Source organism: Schistocerca gregaria, chromosome 2 (genome assembly GCF_023897955.1).
Source record: "Schistocerca gregaria isolate iqSchGreg1 chromosome 2, iqSchGreg1.2, whole genome shotgun sequence".
Taxonomy (NCBI): Eukaryota; Metazoa; Arthropoda; class Insecta; order Orthoptera; family Acrididae; genus Schistocerca; species Schistocerca gregaria.
The window spans coordinates 87885079-87905586 of NC_064921.1; the positions used below are offsets into that span (position 1 = coordinate 87885079).

Consider the following 20508-nt stretch of genomic DNA (forward strand, 5'->3'; position numbering starts at 1 on the left):
CATTTCATTATTACATGTATACACAAAAATGTGAGAAAATCTCAAACACCAAAGTAACTGAACTTAAAAGACCAAGTCAAGAAATAGTGATAAATAAACTGACGATGAGAGAAATAAAGACAGAACACCATATTTAGTTCAGGGGGATGACGGTTCAAACCCACATCCAACCATCTTCATTTAAGTTTTCCATGATTTCTCTAAATCAATTCAGGCAAATACCGGGATGATTCCTTTGAAAGGGCACAGCTGACTTCCTTCCCCATCCTTCCCTAATCCAATGGGACAGATGAACTCACAGTTTGGTCCCTTCCCTCAAACCAACCAATCAACTAAATGTAAAAGAAAAGGCAACTACTATTCAAGCAGTACATGTTTATAAAAAGAATACAAGCAAATGTGATATGCCAAAAGATGAAGATTTAGCTTCTTATGATGAGGAAGCAATTAATGGGATGGAATAGGGATAGATGTGATCAAAATTAAAACAAATACAGCACACTTTTGTCTCCTGTCTCACACACAACTTCTAACAAGAAGGCAATACACTGAATACGCTTTCTCCCAAATTTACCATCCCCTCCATGCTTGGCACATAACACACATTCCCTTCTGCAGCAATTTGATAATTGTTTAGAAAAATTTTGTGTTCAATGTCACATTACATTCCTCCCCCAAACAAATGGATTTAGCCACTATCATTTCACCAGAATTTACTTAAATTTCAAATAACGTACAGTATGCACTGATGTTTACGTATTTACTTGCAAATTTTCGGAAGTATCATACTGTTGCAGATGTCAAACTATACACATATGTTGAATGAAAAGTGTGTGTGTGTGTGTGTGTGTGTGTGTGTGTGTGTGTGTGTGTGTGTGAGAGAGAGAGAGAGAGAGAGAGAGAGAGAGAGAGAGAGAGAGAGAGAGAGAGAGAGAGAGGAGGAGGGAGGAGGAGGGAGGAGGAGGAGGAGGGGGTGATTAATATATGTGACAGACTTTTAGAGTGGTGACACTGTTGGGCATTATGTTTTACAAAAATAGTAAGAATATCAACACTTGATTGATGAATATCTTATTCTTCCCTTCTTAACATCAGAGTATTCATCTGCATTAGAAAAGAATTGAGCAGGTCTAAGGTATCTGACCAGGAACTCACCTCTCTGTTTTGGAGTTTATTTTCCCATGCCAATAATCGGGTATTAGCACCATGAAGTAGCATTAGGGACTGAAGAAACCTCCACATTTGCATTTCAACTTGGGCACGCAACAAATGGTCGAGAATTTCACACTCCAAACTGTAAATAATCAGATATGGAACAGAAGAAACTTGTTGAAAGTAAAGCAGTAGACAGTACTGGTACATTTATTGAAGTCCTGGGTGGGATGCAATAATAGAAGTTGTAAAGATAACCGCTCTCCATATATAACAGGCACAAAAACAAGGTTTAAAACACTGTTCAGCTTTTGGACACTGTAGTTAATGTGCTCTGTGATGCAAACCTGACAGCTGGGAGAGAGAGATAACAAAGAAATGGGATAGATATCCCAATCTCTTGCTGCCTCTTCCTTCCAGCCATCAACTTACTTCCTTCTATCCTTCCTTTTCCTCTCTGCCGCCTTACTCCTCTCACCTGTTCTACCATTACAAGCCCTGACAGCAGTCAGGCTTCAGTGGTTGGACAGTGTAGACAGCCAGGATAATGTAGGTTTGTGTGTGCACTTTTTGTTAGTTAACTTTGAGGAAGGACATTGTTCGAAAGCTCATCAATGTCTCTTTCTTGTTTATGCCTTTGTTAGCAAATAATACCTCAATTAAGTGGTGAATAGTTACCATTACTGCTTCTATTACTTACACAGCACAATTTTGTTAATTTTAATGAATGGTTTACACAAAAAAAAGGCTAGAAGAAACAACAAATACGGAATTTTAATGATCTGTGATTTGGTAGGCTAAAGATAACTACTGGGAATTGTGAGAATGGAACTAGTGTTACACTAAAAACTCACAGACAAAATCCTAATGTTCAAATATTATTACACTGGCTTAACACATTTGAGGATGTCAGCTACCAAAGTAGATTAACTCACTGCTTAAGAATGACTGATGACATGGAACATAAACATGAGATTCTCTACAGCAAAATTTAGGTTTGTAGTAAGAACCAAGTATGTGTGGCAGAGGATTTCTATTCTTAAAGCAGTGAGGCACTCCCAGACACCCTAATCAGGGAAACACATACTTTCAGAGGGCCTCTCTGGTTCTGCAATCAGATACTGTTGGCACTAGGGTGTACTGTTCATCTGAATGCATTTAATCTTACCTTGAATTTCACAGTTGTTACACAACTGTGAAATCTGAACTGAACGCTGTACTGCTGTGTTCAGTTTGTGTAATTTTTTATGTGATTTCACCATAGTTGGGTATGTTGGTCAATATTTTTTTCAATAGTCAAAATTATCTTGAATGTTGTTATGGATTTTATGTAATGGAACATGACTGTATGCCAGGGGCCTTAGTTGAGGCACAGACAGCAGTTTAATATTGATGTTTCCTGCAAGCCAACAATACTTCACTGAACTAGGCAGGCACTGAACACAGGTCTATATCAGCTTCAGAAATCTATTTTACCTTATTAGTGTTTCTCTACAGACAAACTACAAGTACAGTTACACATTTGTTCAATGCTAGGACAAAATATACATTTTCATATACATTCATTTCAAAATATACATTTTTATCCATTTAAACAATGAAAAATTCAGGATGGAATAAGAACAATATTATGAAAAGGACAGATTTTGGTGGAAATCTCAAATGTAAAGAAGTGTATTTGTTGTGCCTGTCTGTGACTCAACATCTCCATTTGGTGGCAGCAATCTATCCTTTTCGTAACATATCCATCCACTTATTTATCTATTATTAATGTTTGCTTCTAAATTCATCAATATAAGATCAAAATTTTATCAGTTTTAGTTGTTAAAAGATCATTTGAATAACATCCAGAGGATCATTCCATTTTTCTGCATACAGGAGATCAGATCACAGCCTACTCCAGAAGTGAATATGCACTCTGTAACTACATTCTGAAATTGGCATGGTAGTTTAAATTTCTTCAGGAAATCTGCGTTTACATAAATTACAAAACAATGTTTCTAAATGTCGTCTGTGGATAGTGTGTACACTGCAAGCACCATTTACAGACATTATGCTAAAAGTAGAAGGAAATGTTCATGATTATAACAATTTTAAATAAGAAGTTGACAACAGTGCAGGAATTATTTAACATTTACATGTGAACAATAAGCTAGGCATTAATATTTTGACTAAAACATGCCTGCTATTATAAACCACCATTAATTAAAAAAGCCGTGCAATGGATAATTTATGATACTTGAATATTGTCATAATACAGATAAAGATCCATCAGATCACTGAAGTTAAGCACTGCTGGATTTGGCTACCATTTGGATGGGTGACTGTCTAGGTCTGCCAGTGCTGTTGGCAAAGCAAGGTGCACTCAGCCCCTGTGAAGCCCATTAAAGAGCTACTTGATTAAGAAATAGCAATTCTCGTCACAAAAACTGACAAAACTCAAACTCAGACCACTGGCTGGCTGTTCTATCTAATCCACTGACACTCTTGTATGCACAATTGCTGAAGTGCAGTCATTTCAAAATCTTGAAAATGTTGTTGTTTATTTTGAAAAATATGACACTTACTATAATGTGCTCAGTTATATCACCTTGAAATATAGTATCAATTGAAATTAAATGCAAGCCAACAAAAATTTAAGACTGGTCTTCTGCAAGTTCTACCTTGTTAAAAGAATAAGAAAGATCATAGAATTAGCACCAAATCAGGCTGTGAACATAGATGAGACGGAAGATTTTTAGCTTTATTACTGAGCCTGAATAAGACACTGAAAAGTAGATGGAGATCCTAAGCTTTACTATGCAGTATATGGAAATACAATGTTGTCAGTTCAATTGCAACATCATGAAGGCACCGGACAGTAAACATAAAATCTTTATCAAGTGGAGGGGAGAGAACAGCAATGAACATACTTAGTGTAAAAGTTACTGCAATTAGGGGAAAAAAATATAATAAATCAAGCAAACTGTCTGCATGTTAACAGCAGAAAGGTGTGCTGATAGTTTTGGGTCCAATGATAATACTGGACATATCTGTGTGCAAAGGCTCTCAGGAAAATGAATGTTGCCATGTTGCTTCATCGTCGTCATACAGCTGCCCAGCATTTGGTTTGACAGTATGGAGTGCCACTGGGTACACTGCATGATCATCCGTGGTTCACACGGCTTACTGTTCTGATACACACAATAAGCAGTATTTGCTTGTTTGCTGTCCTTCCTTGGATTGAAATTGTTATAGCCAGCAATGTAGACAAGAAGATGTAACACAATTTCAGGCTGTTACTGACAGAAGCCACGCGAGTGAAAACAGAGAGCTATGCAAGTAGGAAAAGTGTTCCTTTAATTTGTGTGTCTATTATTGTGTATGTTTGTCAACAAGACAGCTCAGGTAGATTATTTATGTTCTGCCAAGTTTAGTCACATTTGACAGTACAGTGTTTCAAATACCCATTCAGGTTAATTTCCCTAAGCTGCTTAAAGCAAACGCCAGGATGGTTCCCTTGAAAGGGCATCACCAATTTCCCTTCCCGCGGAGCTTATGCTCCATCTCTAGTAATCCAGTCATCAACAGAATGTTAAATCCTACTTTAACTTTCCTTTCCACGAATTTTTGTAATTTTAGCCCAGCTTAAGCTATGCTAAAGAAGCATAAGTAAAAAATGGTAACAAATAATAATTCAGGGCAGACTTATGACAGTGAAGAGGAACATATGCATACAATAAGGAACATATGTCCCTAGAGAGGGAAGAAACCAGTGTCAGTTATCGACGACCAAGACAAAGGCCACGCATGTGCGAAACACAGTTCAGAAATAATTCGAGATTAAAGTAATGAATTAATTCTTTCTAAAATGCCTTTATTTTGTCACATTCAGTATGTGTCACACAAAGGTTCCACAGCAATACAGCATAGCACCACAGCTCGCAGAGCCAAATGAGGTAGCAACTGGGGACTGACAGTTTTAGGTATTTTGCCACAAACATTTTTTCTGCTTCTGCTTGACTCAGTTATGAGAAAAGTCACAGAATGAAGGCAAAGAGGAATCCAATGGGGAATCCACGAATGTCAAGGAATTGGACTTCACAGATGACAGTTTTAACCACTCAAGGGTTATACATATGAGAAATAAATTAAGTTCTCTGAAAAAAGAAGAGATTACTGGCTTCAAGATAAATATAGGTAAAACAAAGGAAATGAGAGTAAGTTCTGGAAACACGGAAGAGCTTCTATATGGAGAGGACCAGCAGGTGAAGAAAGTAAACTCATTCTTATATCTGGGTAGTATGATGACAGAAGATGTGAAGAACTGTGTAATGAGGGAAAATACTGCCTTCATATAATTGTACCCAATATGGTGAAGCAGAAACATCACATGCAAAACAAAAATTTGTATTTTTAATACAAATGTGAAGACTGCTCTTGCATACACCAGTGAAAGTTGGAAAGTAGATGAGAATACAACAACACAGTTACAGAACTTCATAAATAGGTGTCTCCTGCACATCACAAATATCTGTAGGCCAGAAAAAAATAAGTAACAACGAGCTCCAAAGGAAAACAACCATATCTGTACAGAAGACCAGATAAGTGAGGGAAAGTAAAAATGGATGGGTGCCACAGCGAGAAAACCTGGCAGAGCAGTCAAGAAGAAGGTTTTGGAATGGAATCCCCAGGGAATAAGGGAGAGAGGCAGGCCCAGAGGTACACAGACGAAGCCAGTGGAAGGGGAAGCAAGTAGAAATGATATGAACTGGTCAAAATTGAAGGGAGCGGACAAAGAGTGTAAGTTCCCCAGCAATTAAATAAAGTAAGTCAACTGCGGACCAAATTTTATTTTAGCATTGTATTGCTATTGAAATCAGTTACTCCCTTGCACACTACTTTGTTAGGTGGTTCCAGCTTAACAACCTCCTGTGCCATTTACCATATGCAGAACTGCTCTTGCCTGTATTCATCTCCAAAACAAGGTCTGTCTAAAAAGGATACGGCCTTTGGCCAGAAAAAATATTTTGAATACCGGACGGGGTTGGGACCCTAATCCCCTTCAAAGTAGGCCCCTTGTGCCTGCACACACTTAGCCCACCAATCCTTCCACTTCTCGGAATACCTCTGGAGTCTTCTTTTGGAATGGTGTTCAGCTACATCATCATGTTCCGCTTTATCTCTTCTCTACTCTCAAAATGGGATCCTTTCAGTAATGTCTTCAGTTTTGGTTACAACCAGAAGTCGCAAGGAGCCATGTTTGGAGAGTAGGGAGGTTGGCAAACGGATGTAATTCCATGTGTGGCCAAGAAATTTTGGATCAAGTGGGATAAATGTGCGGGGGCGTTGTTGTGATGCAGTTGCAAGTTTTTCGCCGTCCACATGTCTGGTCTTTTGCATAGAACTGCATCATGGAGTCGCTGGAGAACATCTTGATAGTACTCCTTTGTCACTGTTTTTCCTTTCGGTGCATATTTGTGATGCACAATCCCGCGAGTCTTGATTTTGCTTCCCACCTGTCGCACTTTCTTCGGCCTTGGAGACTCGGGATGCTTCCATTGTGACTACTGTCTTTTTGTTTCTGGGTCGTACCTGTATACCCATAACTCATCTCCAGTTATCATGGTGTTCAGCAACCCAGGATCAGTGTTGGTCGTGTCCAGAAGGTCCTGTGCAACGTCAAAACTGAGGTCTTTTGGTTCCAACGAGAATAACTTGGGCATGAATTTTGCAGCCACTCGGTGCATGTTCAAATCATCACGCAAAATTGCATGTGTAGAATCTTTACTCACTCCAACTCTTGGCCAATCTCCCGCACGGTAAAACAACGATCTGCCATCACCAAATTTTGCACCCTCTCAATAACAGCTGCACTCTGAGCGGCTTGGGACCTGCCAGAGCGCTGGTCACTCTCCGCTGATGTGCGGCCACTTTTGAATTGGTTGAACCACTCCTTAATTTGTGTTACACTCAACGCATATTCTCCAAACACCTGGTGAATATTAAGAATTTTTACACTTTGAGAATCACCAAGCTTTTGACAAAATTTGATGCTGTATCTTTGTTCAACATGTTCAGTCATTCTGAGAGAATCAGTAATCTGCATAAAGGTCTGTTCCTTTACTGTGTACAGTGGCGCCGCACTATTGTCTGTATTTGGCGCAGGAACATCAAAGGTTGGATACTTTTTAGACAAACCTCATACTCTTGTATCTTATTATTTCTCCAGTGCCCTTGCATTGATTCTCGTTCTAACATCTGTGTGGGTCTTCAGGAAGAAATTTTTGGTTCTTATGGCTTAAGAGTTACTATCCACTATACTATCAGATGAACACTGACCCTAGGATTTGGATATTTTATCACTTTAACACAGCAATTTGCAGAGTAGTTCTACATATTTTAAATCTTACTTAATTTTGTCTATGGTGCTTTCACTTCTGTACTTAACTATGATCTTCCACTCTCTATATAAAGGCCAGCTTACAGTAAATAAAATAATATAAAACATAGGTAACTGTTCCTCACATATTCTGCAAGGCTTAACTCTTACTTTTAGTTGTAACTGTTTTCTTATACAACATTACACTGTCACATGAAGTACCAGCACAGTATTAAAAACAAAAACTGTTTCCTTTGGACATCATGGTGCAATATCTGCTCTGTATATAAATTAATTTAAAACTTCCTTTGTGATACAATTCACCAGGGAAGTTTTCTTAGATTTACCTGAGAGCAGCTTTGATGGAAGTTAGAGCCATATGTGGAAATGACAAAGAATGTTTTTCCACAATACATTCAATATGGGAGACAAGCTCTTCATACTGCATTTGCTTTCCAGTTCCCATTACTTGCATTTTTTCATATCTGCATGTAGTAAAGGAAAACAAAGTGTCCTTAGCAACACAGTTCTCATCTACACAAACTGATAAAGGCCACTACGGAAAACACACATGCGCACGCGTGCCCCCCCCCCCCCCCCCCCACACACACACACACACCTGCGCGTGCACAGAGAGAGAGAGAGAGAGAGAGAGAGAGAGAGAGAGAGGGGGGGGGGGGAGAGGGGGAGAGAGAGAGGGGGCGGGGGGGGGGGGGGGGATGAGCTTGAACTGGGCATCTCTTTCTTCACTTCTGTTCATCTGGGCTCACAAAACTACACCACTCATTGAAAGATACATAACAAATGATAAAAGAGAGAATTGTCCTTACCTGTCAACATATTTTGAACATCCATTATGCATATATCATGAACCGTGAACCTTTTTCTGCAATCATACTGCAACTGTAACTGACCAACAATCACGACTTGCTTTGGTCTTTGCTTTTGTTGAATACATTGTGGGATACCATAATCTCACATCATCTTCATAAAAATCTTAACATTATGACCACCACAATCATGATCAATTCTGGCTGATGATGTTTCGGGATGCCAACTAATTGAGACACAACAAATAACTATTTAATTTTGTAACACTTGTGGCATTACACAAAATACACCACTGATAGTATCAGTTTTATTGGTTATAATTCAGAGTCTCAAGTTTGTGGAGTAATGTTGACGCTCTTAGCTGCATTGCACATTGCAGGCAGACACACATGTCCAGAACTAGTAACGTAGAAAAAAAAGTCAGAGATACAAATAGTGACTTGATATTTTTGTTGTTGATACTTCTGGCATTGCTTGGAAACATCATAACAAGATACTTCGAAACTGCTGAACTTGGCTGCAGCTGTCATTTATAAAGTGGCCTAGTAGCATGGCCATTGGCAGTGGAGAGCAAGTGGTTCTGTTGTTCTGCTTTGGCCACCATCCTCGGGGAGCCACAAAATTTATGCAGTTCATGGCCAAAGTGTGTATATTCACAGTAGGCAGAGATAAAAGAATGTCATGTATGACTGGTGTACTGGATGGTGTGGTGCTACTTTTGATGGTGGCACTAGATCCTCATTAGTAGCACACTCCACTGGCAAAGTTGGTTGAGGTAGCAGAATACTTGCCTACAAGCTGTAGGTGTCTTGGACAGTGATTCCTTCCCAACAATCCAAATTGGTGGGCAGTACTCCTAGGCTGGTAATGGTTGTGGGCTAGCAACCAATGTTGGATGTGTTCTCAATGGTAATGCGGCTCCTGCTGCTAGCTGGGAAACTGGCTCAATTTGTGCAGATAATCAGCAGGGCCACATCTAGTGGAATGGTTTTTAACATCGCGCACCAGGTGTTCCAAGACCTGTAGTTGTGTCAAGGAATCAGCTGCTGGTATAAGACACTCAAGTGGTCATTTGGTCACAAAAGACTAACTGCTGTTTTTGTGTATTGCTCAAGGAGTAGTTCTGCCAGACTCTGTGGATTGATTGGGATTGTGTAGTACGAATATAAGAATGTTGTCAAGAAAGTGTGATACCACTGTTACTATTTACAATATATATAAACGAACCTAGTAGATAACATAAGAAGCTCCATGGAGCTATTCGCAGATGATGTGGCTGTCTACAAGGAAGTAGCAACCCCAGAAAACTGTAGTGTATTGCAGGAAGCCCTGAAAAGGACCGATGAGTGGTGCAGGGACAGGCAGTTAAACCTGGACATTCATAAATGTAACATAGTGTGGAGTAATACGTGAAGAAATCCACTACTATAAGATTACTCTATAAATGCAAAGTTCTTGAAACACTAAATACCATAAAATACTTAGAAATTACAGTCTGCAGCACCCTAATGTGCAACAAGGACGCAAAGCAAACTGCAGAAACAGCAGATGCCAAGCAGAGATTCATTAAAAGAATTTTAATGAAATATAATTAACTCATGAAAGAAGTGGCTTACTGTAGTGAACCACATAGACAATGGCAAGAGCCTCCTTGACCTAAGAGTAAAGGAGTGTACTGGAATAAAAGTGTTGGGTGCAAACTCCAGTGGCTGTCTGAGCCATCTGCATCTGCAAGGAATGAAGTAGCTAGACATGATGTTGACTTGAGATGTTCCTTCAGTGAGTTGAAGACCTGGTCGCACACCTTGCGGAGAAGAAGGTAGAGGGGTGTGCAATGGTGGATGCCCTGGGAAGCAACCACCAATATTTAACTGTTGGTATGCCTGAATGCCATTTGCCAATTGAAAGTAGGTAATAAAACTTTCACAGAAATTTTGCAACAAGCAAAGGCCTTTTACAGACCTGTCCCATGTCACCATCAGTATTTAAAACCTATATAGATATTAGCCTTAGAGCATGGTCTCATAAATGTAATAGTATGGGATTAGAAATAAGAGATGGAGTTTACCTACATCATTTATTGTTTGCTGATGATCAAGTAGTTGTAGCAAAAGATGGGGGGGATATGTGCAATCAACTAACAGTAGCATACAGAACTGAGCGAGGTGGCGCAGTGGTTAGATACTAGACTCGCATTCGGGAGGACGACGGTTCAATCCCGCGTCCGGCCATCCTGATTTAGGTTTTCCGCGATTTCACTAAATTACTCCAGGCAAATGCTGAGATGGTTCCTCTAAAAGGACATGGCCGACTTCCTTCCCCATCCTTCCCTAATCCGATGAGACCGATGACCATGCTGTCTGGTCTCCTTCCCCAAACAACCAACCAACCGACCATACAAACTTGGGGTTTGAAGATTAATTACCAAAATACAGAATTCTTGGCTAATGATTCAGATGAGCTATACATTGAAGGAAAGAAAATCAATAAGATAAATACTTCCTGTTATTTGAGATCAATTTTAGAAATTGAAGGAAAATCAGAGTCAGAAATCTATAAAAGAATTAGTAGCAGACGGAAGGTCATTGGGATGCTTAACTCTGTCTTATGGAGCAAGAATGTAATGAGCAGAACTAAAAAATTAATATACAAATCTATATTTGAGAGTGTGGTTCTGTATGGAACAGAGACCTGGACAATTAACCTGAAGCATATCAAAAAATTATAGGCTCTAGAAATTGACTTCTGGAGAAGATTGGCAGGACTCTCCAGGAAAGAGAAGATAAGGAATACTGAAATAATAAGGAGAATGGAAATAAAAGAAAGAATATAAGACATAATGGATAGCAAGAAATTACAGTGGTACGGGCATGTACGATGAATGGAGGAAGCCAGAAATTGATACTGGAGTGGAAACCGGACGGGAGGAGAAGAAGACGACGACCTATGACCACCTGGCTCCAAAATGTACAGTACACAATGAGGAGACTGGGCACAGAGGAAGAGGACACACAAGATGAAAACATCTGGAGGAATATTTTGAAAATGTAGTTTAAGAAAGTTTATTCTTTGTATAGTAATTTCTGAGTAATTATTATGTAAATAAAATAAAAAGAAACTTCCACATGGGAAAAATATATTAAATATGCTTGTGTCTGTGTATGTGCGGACGGATATGTGTGTGTGTGTGCGAGTGTACACCTGTCCTTTTTTTCCCCTAAGGGAAGTCTTTCCGCTCCCGGGATTGGAATGACTCCTTACCCTCTCCCTTAAAACCCACATCCTTTCATTTTTCCCTCTCCTTCCCTCTTTCCTGACGAAGCAACTGCCAGTTGCGAAAGCTCGTAATTCTGTGTGTGTGTTTGTGTGTTTTGTTCATGTGCCTGTCTGCCGGCGCTTTCCCGCTTGGTAAGTCTTGGAATGTTTTTAATATATTTTTCCTGAGTAATTATTATGTTGGAGATAAGCCTCTGTAATGAGGAAAAGCTCAAAATAATAAATATATAATGCCCGAATGAAATTTCATGCATGTAGCACTGTCTACTGATTCTTTAGGAAACTACTGCAGTGTTGGTTTAATTCAGTAGACATTTACCAGTTGGTCAGAGCATATCGCAATGGCTGAAACAATCGCAGATCCCGCCAGTTGTGAAGTGCACAGCATGATTACATTTTTGCTGGCACAAGGATCTTCCGCTGTTGATATCCATAGTGAGATATCCCTAGTGTATGGACCTGAAATAATGAATGACAAACAAATTCGGAAATGATTATGTGAATTTCAAAATTATTGCACAAATGTTCACAATGAATACAGAGTGGCAGGCCAACTACACAGACCGATGACACTGTTGATAAGTGAATCAAATACTGACAACCTGCGTTCTGGCTAATTATTTCAAAATGTTGCTTGAACCTCAATTTACTGGATTGTCAATGGAATATCTTGGATATCATAAACTGAACATGACGTGGGTTCCAAAAATGCTAAATGACCAGCACAAAGAGAAAAGAATGCATAATGCATCACAGCTCTCAGTGTGCTATAGACAAGATGGAGATGATTTGTTTTCCCTCACTGTTATGGGCAACGAGACATGGATATCATAACCAATGGAGAACTGAAACAACAGTCAATGCAGTGGCACCATTCAAGTTCACCCAAACCAAAAAAGTTTAAGCTATCTCCATTCTGAAATAAAAAAATAATGGCTACCATTGTTTGGGATGAAAAGTGTGTCATTTTGATTGATTTCATGAACCGTGGGTCAATTACAGCTGACATATACCATGAAATGGTACTCAAACTGAGATGTTTGATCCAAAATTGACACTGTGGGAAACTGTCATCTGACATAATCCTCCTCCACGACAACGCATGCCCTCACACAGCTGGGCAAAACTAAGGAGGCGATTCAAGATTTTCATTCGAAACTTTTACCACCCTTCATACAGTGCCGACCACGCACTAAGTATGCTACATATACTTTCACGAATGAAATATTAAATACTTTGAGTAACCGGAAGTCACCCATTGGGACTTTTTGTGATCTATCAAAGGCTTTTGATTGTGTAAATCATGGAATACTTCTAGATAACTCAAGTACTGTGGTATGAGTGGAACAGTGCTCAAATGGTTTAAATCATACCTAACTGGAAGAGTGCAGAAAGTTGAAATAAGCAGTTCACATATGCAAAAAACTGGTGATTTCTCAAACTGGGGAACAATCAAGTATGGGGTGCAGCAAGGTTCGGTCTTGGGTCCTCTGCTGTTCTTAATATATATAATGACTTGCCATTCTATATTCATGAAGATGCAAACCTGGTACTTACTGCCGATGATACAAATATAGCTATCACACCCAACAGACAAGAAATAACTGGTGAAATTGTAAACCAAGTTTTTCAGAAAATCATGAAGTGGTTCTCTGCAAATGGGCTCTCATTAAACTTTGACAAAACACAGTATATACAGTTCCACACAGTAAATAGAATGATACCATTAATAAATATAGATTTCGATCAGAAATCGGTAGCTAAGGTAGAATATTCAAAATTTCTAGGTGTGTGCACTGATGAGGGGTTGAACTGGAAAAAACACACTGAGAATCTGCTGAAACGTTTGAGTTCAGCTACTCATGCTATTAGGGTCATTGCAAATTTTGGCGATATACATCTCAGTAAATTAGCTTACCACGTCTATTTTCATTCTCTGCTTTCGTATGGCATCATATTCTGGGGTAACTCATCATTGAGTAAAATAGTGTTCATCGCGCAAAAGTATGTAATCCAAATAATTGCTGGAGCTCATCCAAGATCATCCTGCAGACACTTATTTAAAGAGCTAGAGATCTTCACTGTAGCCTGACAATATATATATTCACTTATGAAATTTGTTATTAACAATCTGAACAAATTCAAAAGTAATAGTAGTGTACATGGCTACAACACTAGAAGAAAGGATGATTTTCACTACTCAAGGTTAAATCTAACTTTGGCTCAGAAGGGGGTAAATTATACTGCCACAAAAGTCTTTGGTCACTTACCTAATAGCATCAAAAGTCTGACAGACAGCCGTATAGCATTTAAAAGGAAATTAAAAGATTTTCTTAATGGCATCTCTTTCTACTCATTAGATGAATTTTTGTATATAGTAAGTGGGTAATTTCACCAACCACACACACACACACACACACACACACACACACACACACACACACACACACACAAAATTATATATATTAAGTGTCATGTAATATTTTGTGTAATGTAATATCTAGTATGGACACCTTTTATTAACCTGACACGTTCCACATCACTACGAAGTGTCGTACTCATGATCTATGGAACAAGTACTGATCTAATCTAATCTACTATTCCCTCTTTTCGCATTGGAAAAAGTGGCTGGGCGGACAACAATTCCAAAATGCCAATGAACTCAAGACTGGTACTTTCAACTGGTTCAGTTCCCTGGTGGCGGGCTCTTATACAGAAGGATTAAAGAAGCTGGTGCAGCGTTACGAAACATATATAGATGTGAATGGTGATTATGAGGAAAAGTAAGGTAGATGTGTAGTAAAATGTTACAGTCAATAAAATCCTTTTCTCATGAGTTTATTTTTTTATGAACAAACAGACCTTAATTTTGAAATATATCTCGTACTCTGTCTTTTGTCATCGTCTCTAGGTCTTAGAGAGTCCTACGCCTATTCATGGACGATGTCTCCCAGGATGCTTACTCTCAGAAGTTTGCTGCAGGGGTCTTAAGGATGTTATGTGAGGGTAACGGGGGTATTTTCTGCACCAAAGGCTTGACTTGGAGACATGTGTACTGGCCTGGTGTTGACTGGTAGCTGGAGCATTTAAGTGCTGCATGTCTCCAGTGCGCTAGTCAAAAGGCGGCTCCCAAGGCTTCATTCTCCCCATGGCTTCCAGCAACCCAGCCCTGGGAACAGATCCATGTGGATTTTGTGGGTCCACTTCTGAATATGTTTTGACTGATTGTCACTGATGCATTTCGTGTTTCTTATATGTGGTCCGGAGCTTCTCAGCAACTACTGAAGTCACTATTCAGGTGCTCTCAATTTTTATTTCTGTAGATGGTCTCCCAATTACTCTTGTGTCTGACAATAGACCTCAGTTCCTGTATTTTCAAGATTTCTGTGTTCTGTCAGGCATTCGCCATGTTTGCTCCCCTCCCTTTCACCCCAAATCTAACCGGATAGCCAAGTGCATGGTTCACACCTTTAAGACCAAAATAAAAAAAATATCTGCAAGACGTCTCTGCCAAGGATGCATTACAGTTTCTTCTGACGGCCTACTGGATGACTCCTACTGTTCTCACTGCCTCACAGAGCTTCTCCATGGTGCCAGCTGAGGATGCTGCTCCACCTGCTCCATACAGGATCTTGCCCATCATCGTATTCCCCTGTACTGAGTTTTCTGCCCATGACAGAAGTCTGGGGGGTGTCGTTCTTGTCAGTGCCCCCACTGGTTACCAGCAGTCATCGTGCATCAGAATGGCAGCCACATCTCAACCCTCCGGACTGGAGACTAGGACGTCCAGAGTCAGTGAAATCAGCTCCAAGTCCGGATGGGTGCTGACCCCACCCACACCACCACCTTTGTTGGGTGCTGCAGTCACTAAGTCGGACGCCTATCTGCCAGCGTTCCAGCCTCCTCTTCCACCCGCATCAGTGCATCCGACTGATGAGTCTACGACTTCGCAGCCCCCAGCAGTAGCTCCAGTGGCCCTCCAGCTGGTCGACATACTCCTCACCAGTTCAATGTCTCTTGCACAGCCTCAACCTATGGCGGAGTCATCTCCACCTTCCACACCACCACTGGACATCACCATGCCTGTCACAAGTCCTGTGATCTCATGCTCTAATGGAAAGAGGGGAGGGGGGGGGGGTGGGGGGTGTCCATCGCTCTGACCTCTTTTGCCCATATTCTAAGGTCTCTGGCGTGCCACAGCAGACCAGAACCGTCACAGGCCGCCATTCACGGATGCGTGCACTACCCCTCCTCCGTGCACTCTACCGGGTTGCCCAAATATAAGAGTCAGCCCTGGCCAGCCTAGCCCAGAGCTACATTTTGACTAGGATAATTGAACTAGTAGTGTAGCCACTCTGTGGCAAGTGTATTTTTGTAACAAGTTATTACTAGAGGTGTTCTTGTGGTTAGGACACTTACAAAACACTTTTTTAACTGATTCTAGATTTTTACTCATCAGTCTGAGACACTTACCATGTCGTATTAATAGATGAGGTAGACAAGATCCAACGAAGAATGGTGCAATTCATAAAGGGATCATTTAGCTGGTATGGCAGCATTACAGAGATGCTAAAAAACTACAGTGCCATATGCTACAAAAGACACACTGTGGATCACAGAGAGGTTTACTATTGAAATTCTGAGACAATAAGTTAAGGGGAGAATTGAGCAACACATTACTTCCTCCCACATAAATCTCAAGAAATGACCATGGGAAAACCCTAGCTATTAGAGCTAATACAGATGTTTACCAACAATCATTCTTCCCAAACGACATTTGCAAATGGAACAGTGAAGGGAGGAACAGAAGTACACTCCATCACATACCACAAGGTGGCTTGGAGAGTACAGATGTAGGTGTGGAAGCTGCATCACAATGTCAAATTTGCAGAGTTTGAGGCACAGAGGAAATTGGAACAAGTCACCATTTTCAGCATTGTTTAATTATTTTGTTGTGCTGAAGGCATGGTAAAATATTTATATCTAGTACAAGCTGTTGGCATAAAGAAGGACATAGACAATTTTGCAGATTTTCGACATTCAGGTTGCCACATAATGGTGACTTATTTAGCTTCATAATAGAAAAAAGTCTTTCACACATATATGTTGACCAAAACATTGTATCATGTTTGTAAACTAATTATGGAGACTTGGAAACTCTTCCTGCAAAAAACAATGCAGAATCCCTGAACAGGTTTAACATAAGAGAATTTGTTTTTTAAATGGGTATTACACTGAAGATAGATAAGTTCCAACTGTACAAACACAAGGGTGCTCTAAACTAAAAAAAGCCCAAAAGATGTAAGATACACAGTGCCCTCTTTTTTTTTTGCCTATTCTTTCAACATCGCACTGAATTGTTCAAAATTCACGTTTTCTTTAATGATAGCGGCTTAGAGAAGTGGACGATCTTTCACCCCAGAAACTGTTCTTCCACAATCCAATTTGCTTTTTAAATGCATTCAGACCAAATCAAAAATAAATAGTTTCCCACCTTGCAATATCTTACTATGGGTAATATGTAGTCAAGTCCACTGAGAATGTGAAGCCTGCAATCCATTACAAATGTTCTAATTTTCACACCTGCTTTCCTGTTTCCCTCACAAATTCAACAATCACAAGTCTTAATTTGAAAAATCATTCCAGAAATTCTACATGACTTAAGCACCATACTTTGCTGCAGTGTATAATGTACCCATACTCTTCATTCAAACCCATAAAAAACTGTGGCGAATAACACTATAATAATGTATGCCACCTACAAAAATTTACTATTAGTACCACCAATTTTACCACATGCTCCCTACCTGCAAATTTATCACATGCTGCTTACTGATGTACAAAACAATGAGTCCCTTACAAATCGCCTACCAATGCATTCCGGTCCGAGCTGCTGTATATGGCAGTCATGTGTGCGTGAGTTGTGCTTCCTTGTGTGAATGAATGTGTGTGTGGTTCCTTTTCTGATGAAGGCTGTGGCCAAAATCTAATATGTAGGTGCCTTTTAGTTGTACCTGTCTGCAACTTAATGTGTCATCTTTATGGTTAAGTAACAATCTATCTTCTCTTTACGGTGTTAAAGTAAATATGAAAAACTATCTTAGAAGCCTGATCTTTTTTTGGTGTGTGCTTCCCTTTATGATACAGCAAACACAAATTTGCCAGTAAATTTTAAATATGGCATCAAATGCTCAATGATTTAAAAAATTGATCATACATTCTCACATGTAACATAATTCATCTTGCATAAAAGGAAATTTACTTTGAAAGTAACACTTTTCAAACCACCATTCACAATATTTTGCCATGGCCCTGTTAGAAATGTAAACACTGTGATGCCACATTCATCGAAAGCAGTTTGTTGTTATGGTACTGCAAAGCCTTTGTTTAAATCTTTTGACACATTTTGCTGGTGGCAGATGCTTTTGTGAGCACTATGTTGCTGTAAACTGTGCATTTTCTCTGCAACTAAAATTTTATTTTGGTGTTGTTCTCTCTTTTATGTTTTGCTGCAGCAGTATTAATCTACAGTAGGGGGGCTAAAGTAAATACTTTGTTAGAGTATCAGTTCTTGCCAGTCAAAATAACAAAAACTTAACAGAAAAATAAAACAATGAAAATTACTGCAATTCTAAAAAAATTTCAGGTTTTTTGCAGATGAAAAAATTCCCTTTTTTTAGATTTCCCGGTTTTCCTGGGGCGTACATACTGTGATGTAACACTGTGGATAATGGCCTGGCTTGCAACAGGTCCACCCTGTGGCCACTTCAATCAGAATCAGTGAAGGAGCCTAGGTGTAGTACCTGTTACGATTTGACAGACAACTTCAAGGCTTTTCTGGTAACCAAAGGCATCACAGATAGCTCAGCATTAATGACACACTACACAATTATGACACTGGAAGAAGTTTGTGCAGGATGGTAATATCTGATGGCACTGCCAGGGTGGGCAAGCTGGGTCTAGGCACCATTTGTGATTGATAAAGTTAGGATGCTTTAAAAGCAATGTCTTCTGGATCTGTGGGTGAAAACTCAGCTGCTTCTTCAGTTAAAAATTTTTTGCAACAAATTGTGCTTCACGGAGAGAAGGGTTTGACAAATAGGCAATGTCAGCCAGAACCAGTTGATAAGGCTCATCTTATCTCATATCAGACCATTCCATATGAAAGTGTCAGCATGTAATTTGAAATATTCAGAGCCAGTAAATGCAATTTGGGAAACTAGGGTCAAGCTTTGGTCTACTGAAACTGAAAAAATAACTGGCCTGATTATGTTTCAAGCACTGAAGAAAATTGCAGCCATACGGACGTGACTTGCATGCAGTGATATAGTATAGTGCACACAAAATGCCATGGTTGCTCGATGTGTAGTGGGCTGGGGAAGCATGGCGAGAGCAGCACTGGTGGGGAGTCACTCACAATTGCTGTGATGGAAATGCCTAGTGCTGGAAGGCAAGTGCCATTCTAAACTGAAACCTACACTCAAATTTTTGGTAAATATTAAGCGGGGCTCCTCCACACTCACACTTGCCTGGTGACCAAGACTTGTCACCACTTCTTTAGTTAGAATCTAAAAAGAATTCTGACAAAAATGCACTGATTTATTTTTGCCTTGCTTGTAAAGCATTTGTAACTTTCAGAGAAGAGTCACAAGTGGGGAATTTTGAGTATAACCAACATTTTACTATTGTTGCCATTTTAAAATTTGCTTCTTTTGCCAAAACTCAGCAGTTTAAACAGTCTAGCCTCACTAACATGTTGTGCAGATGCAATTGAGAGAGAATTCTGAAACAGTGGTTTATTAAGTGAGGAACTGAGGAAAAGTAATGTCAGCATCTTATCAAAAAGCACATCCTCAGTACAAAATAAACATGTAATGACTTCACTTATGTTGTTCCAAACCCACAGAATGTCTCATTTCACCTGCTATTGATGGTCCTTAAAAATTACATTCTTTCGCCAGGATAGTCTCTAGTTACTGGAATAATACAGTAGATAAAGAAGTTATGCATAATAACCAAACGGCAAAATACTCTCTCTTTGTGTGCTATCACTTGGCAAAATCTCATTTTCATATCTCAAACCATTTATTAAATATGAGTAATGCTGTGGATATTTTTGACTCTGACTTTACCACTGGTGTGGTGTAATCATAAATGAGTGTGCTATGCCAGATCAGTTTTGCTGAGATTGGTGACATGTAGAGACGTCCAACCAAGTCTAAATACAAATTCAATATATATAAAAAAACAAAGATGCTGTGACTTATCAAACGAGAAAGCGCTGGTAGATAGACACAATAAAAAAAACACACAAATACACACACAAATTTCAAGCTTTCGCAACCCAAGGTTGCTTCATCAGGAAAGAGGGAAAGACAAAAGGATGTGGGTTTTAAGGGAGAGGGTAAGGAGTCATTCCAATCCCGGGAGCGAAAAGACTATGTTAGCTACCTATTTTTCATTGCAAACTTTTTCGAATTTCAAGCAGAATCTTACTTCCACATAAATATCCCAATAACTATGGACATTAAAGAAATAATGGACACATCATAATGAACCTGACATATAAAGCTACAAGTAAAGCAAAAATGACCTTTTTTTTTCTTTTTCTTTTTTGAACAGTTTCTGTAAAATTGTTTGAGAAAGACTGCACGGCATGCGTGTCAATTCTGTCATTTCCGACCGGCCGGAAGGTCGCAAACGCTTGTCGTCCTCCCGTTCTGAACAAAAGAATGAACTAGCCCAGCTCTTTGAACAAAAACTGCCTACTGTACATTGGCCACAATATCCTGCACAACTGAGTGAGCATGGTACTGGAGCTCATCCAGGGTGAAAGTGGAGGGCGAGCTCCTTCTGCTCCCACAACAGCCAAAAAACAGCAGAACCAC

General features: G+C 39.6%; 1 protein-coding gene across 5 annotated transcripts in view; it reads right to left on the reverse strand.

Moving 5' to 3' along the window:
• The window catches only part of LOC126336381 (KICSTOR subunit 2-like), a 61952-nt gene that overhangs the window by 30149 nt on the left and 11295 nt on the right, over positions 1-20508 (reverse strand). For all 5 annotated transcript variants that reach the window (XM_049999997.1, XM_049999998.1, XM_049999995.1 and 2 more), the window contains exons 4-5: positions 7861-7998; positions 1156-1294 (exon numbers count right to left, since the gene is read on the reverse strand). In XM_049999997.1, coding sequence (XP_049855954.1) covers positions 1156-1294; positions 7861-7998 — 277 coding nt within the window. The remainder of the gene's footprint in view (positions 1-1155; positions 1295-7860; positions 7999-20508) is intronic.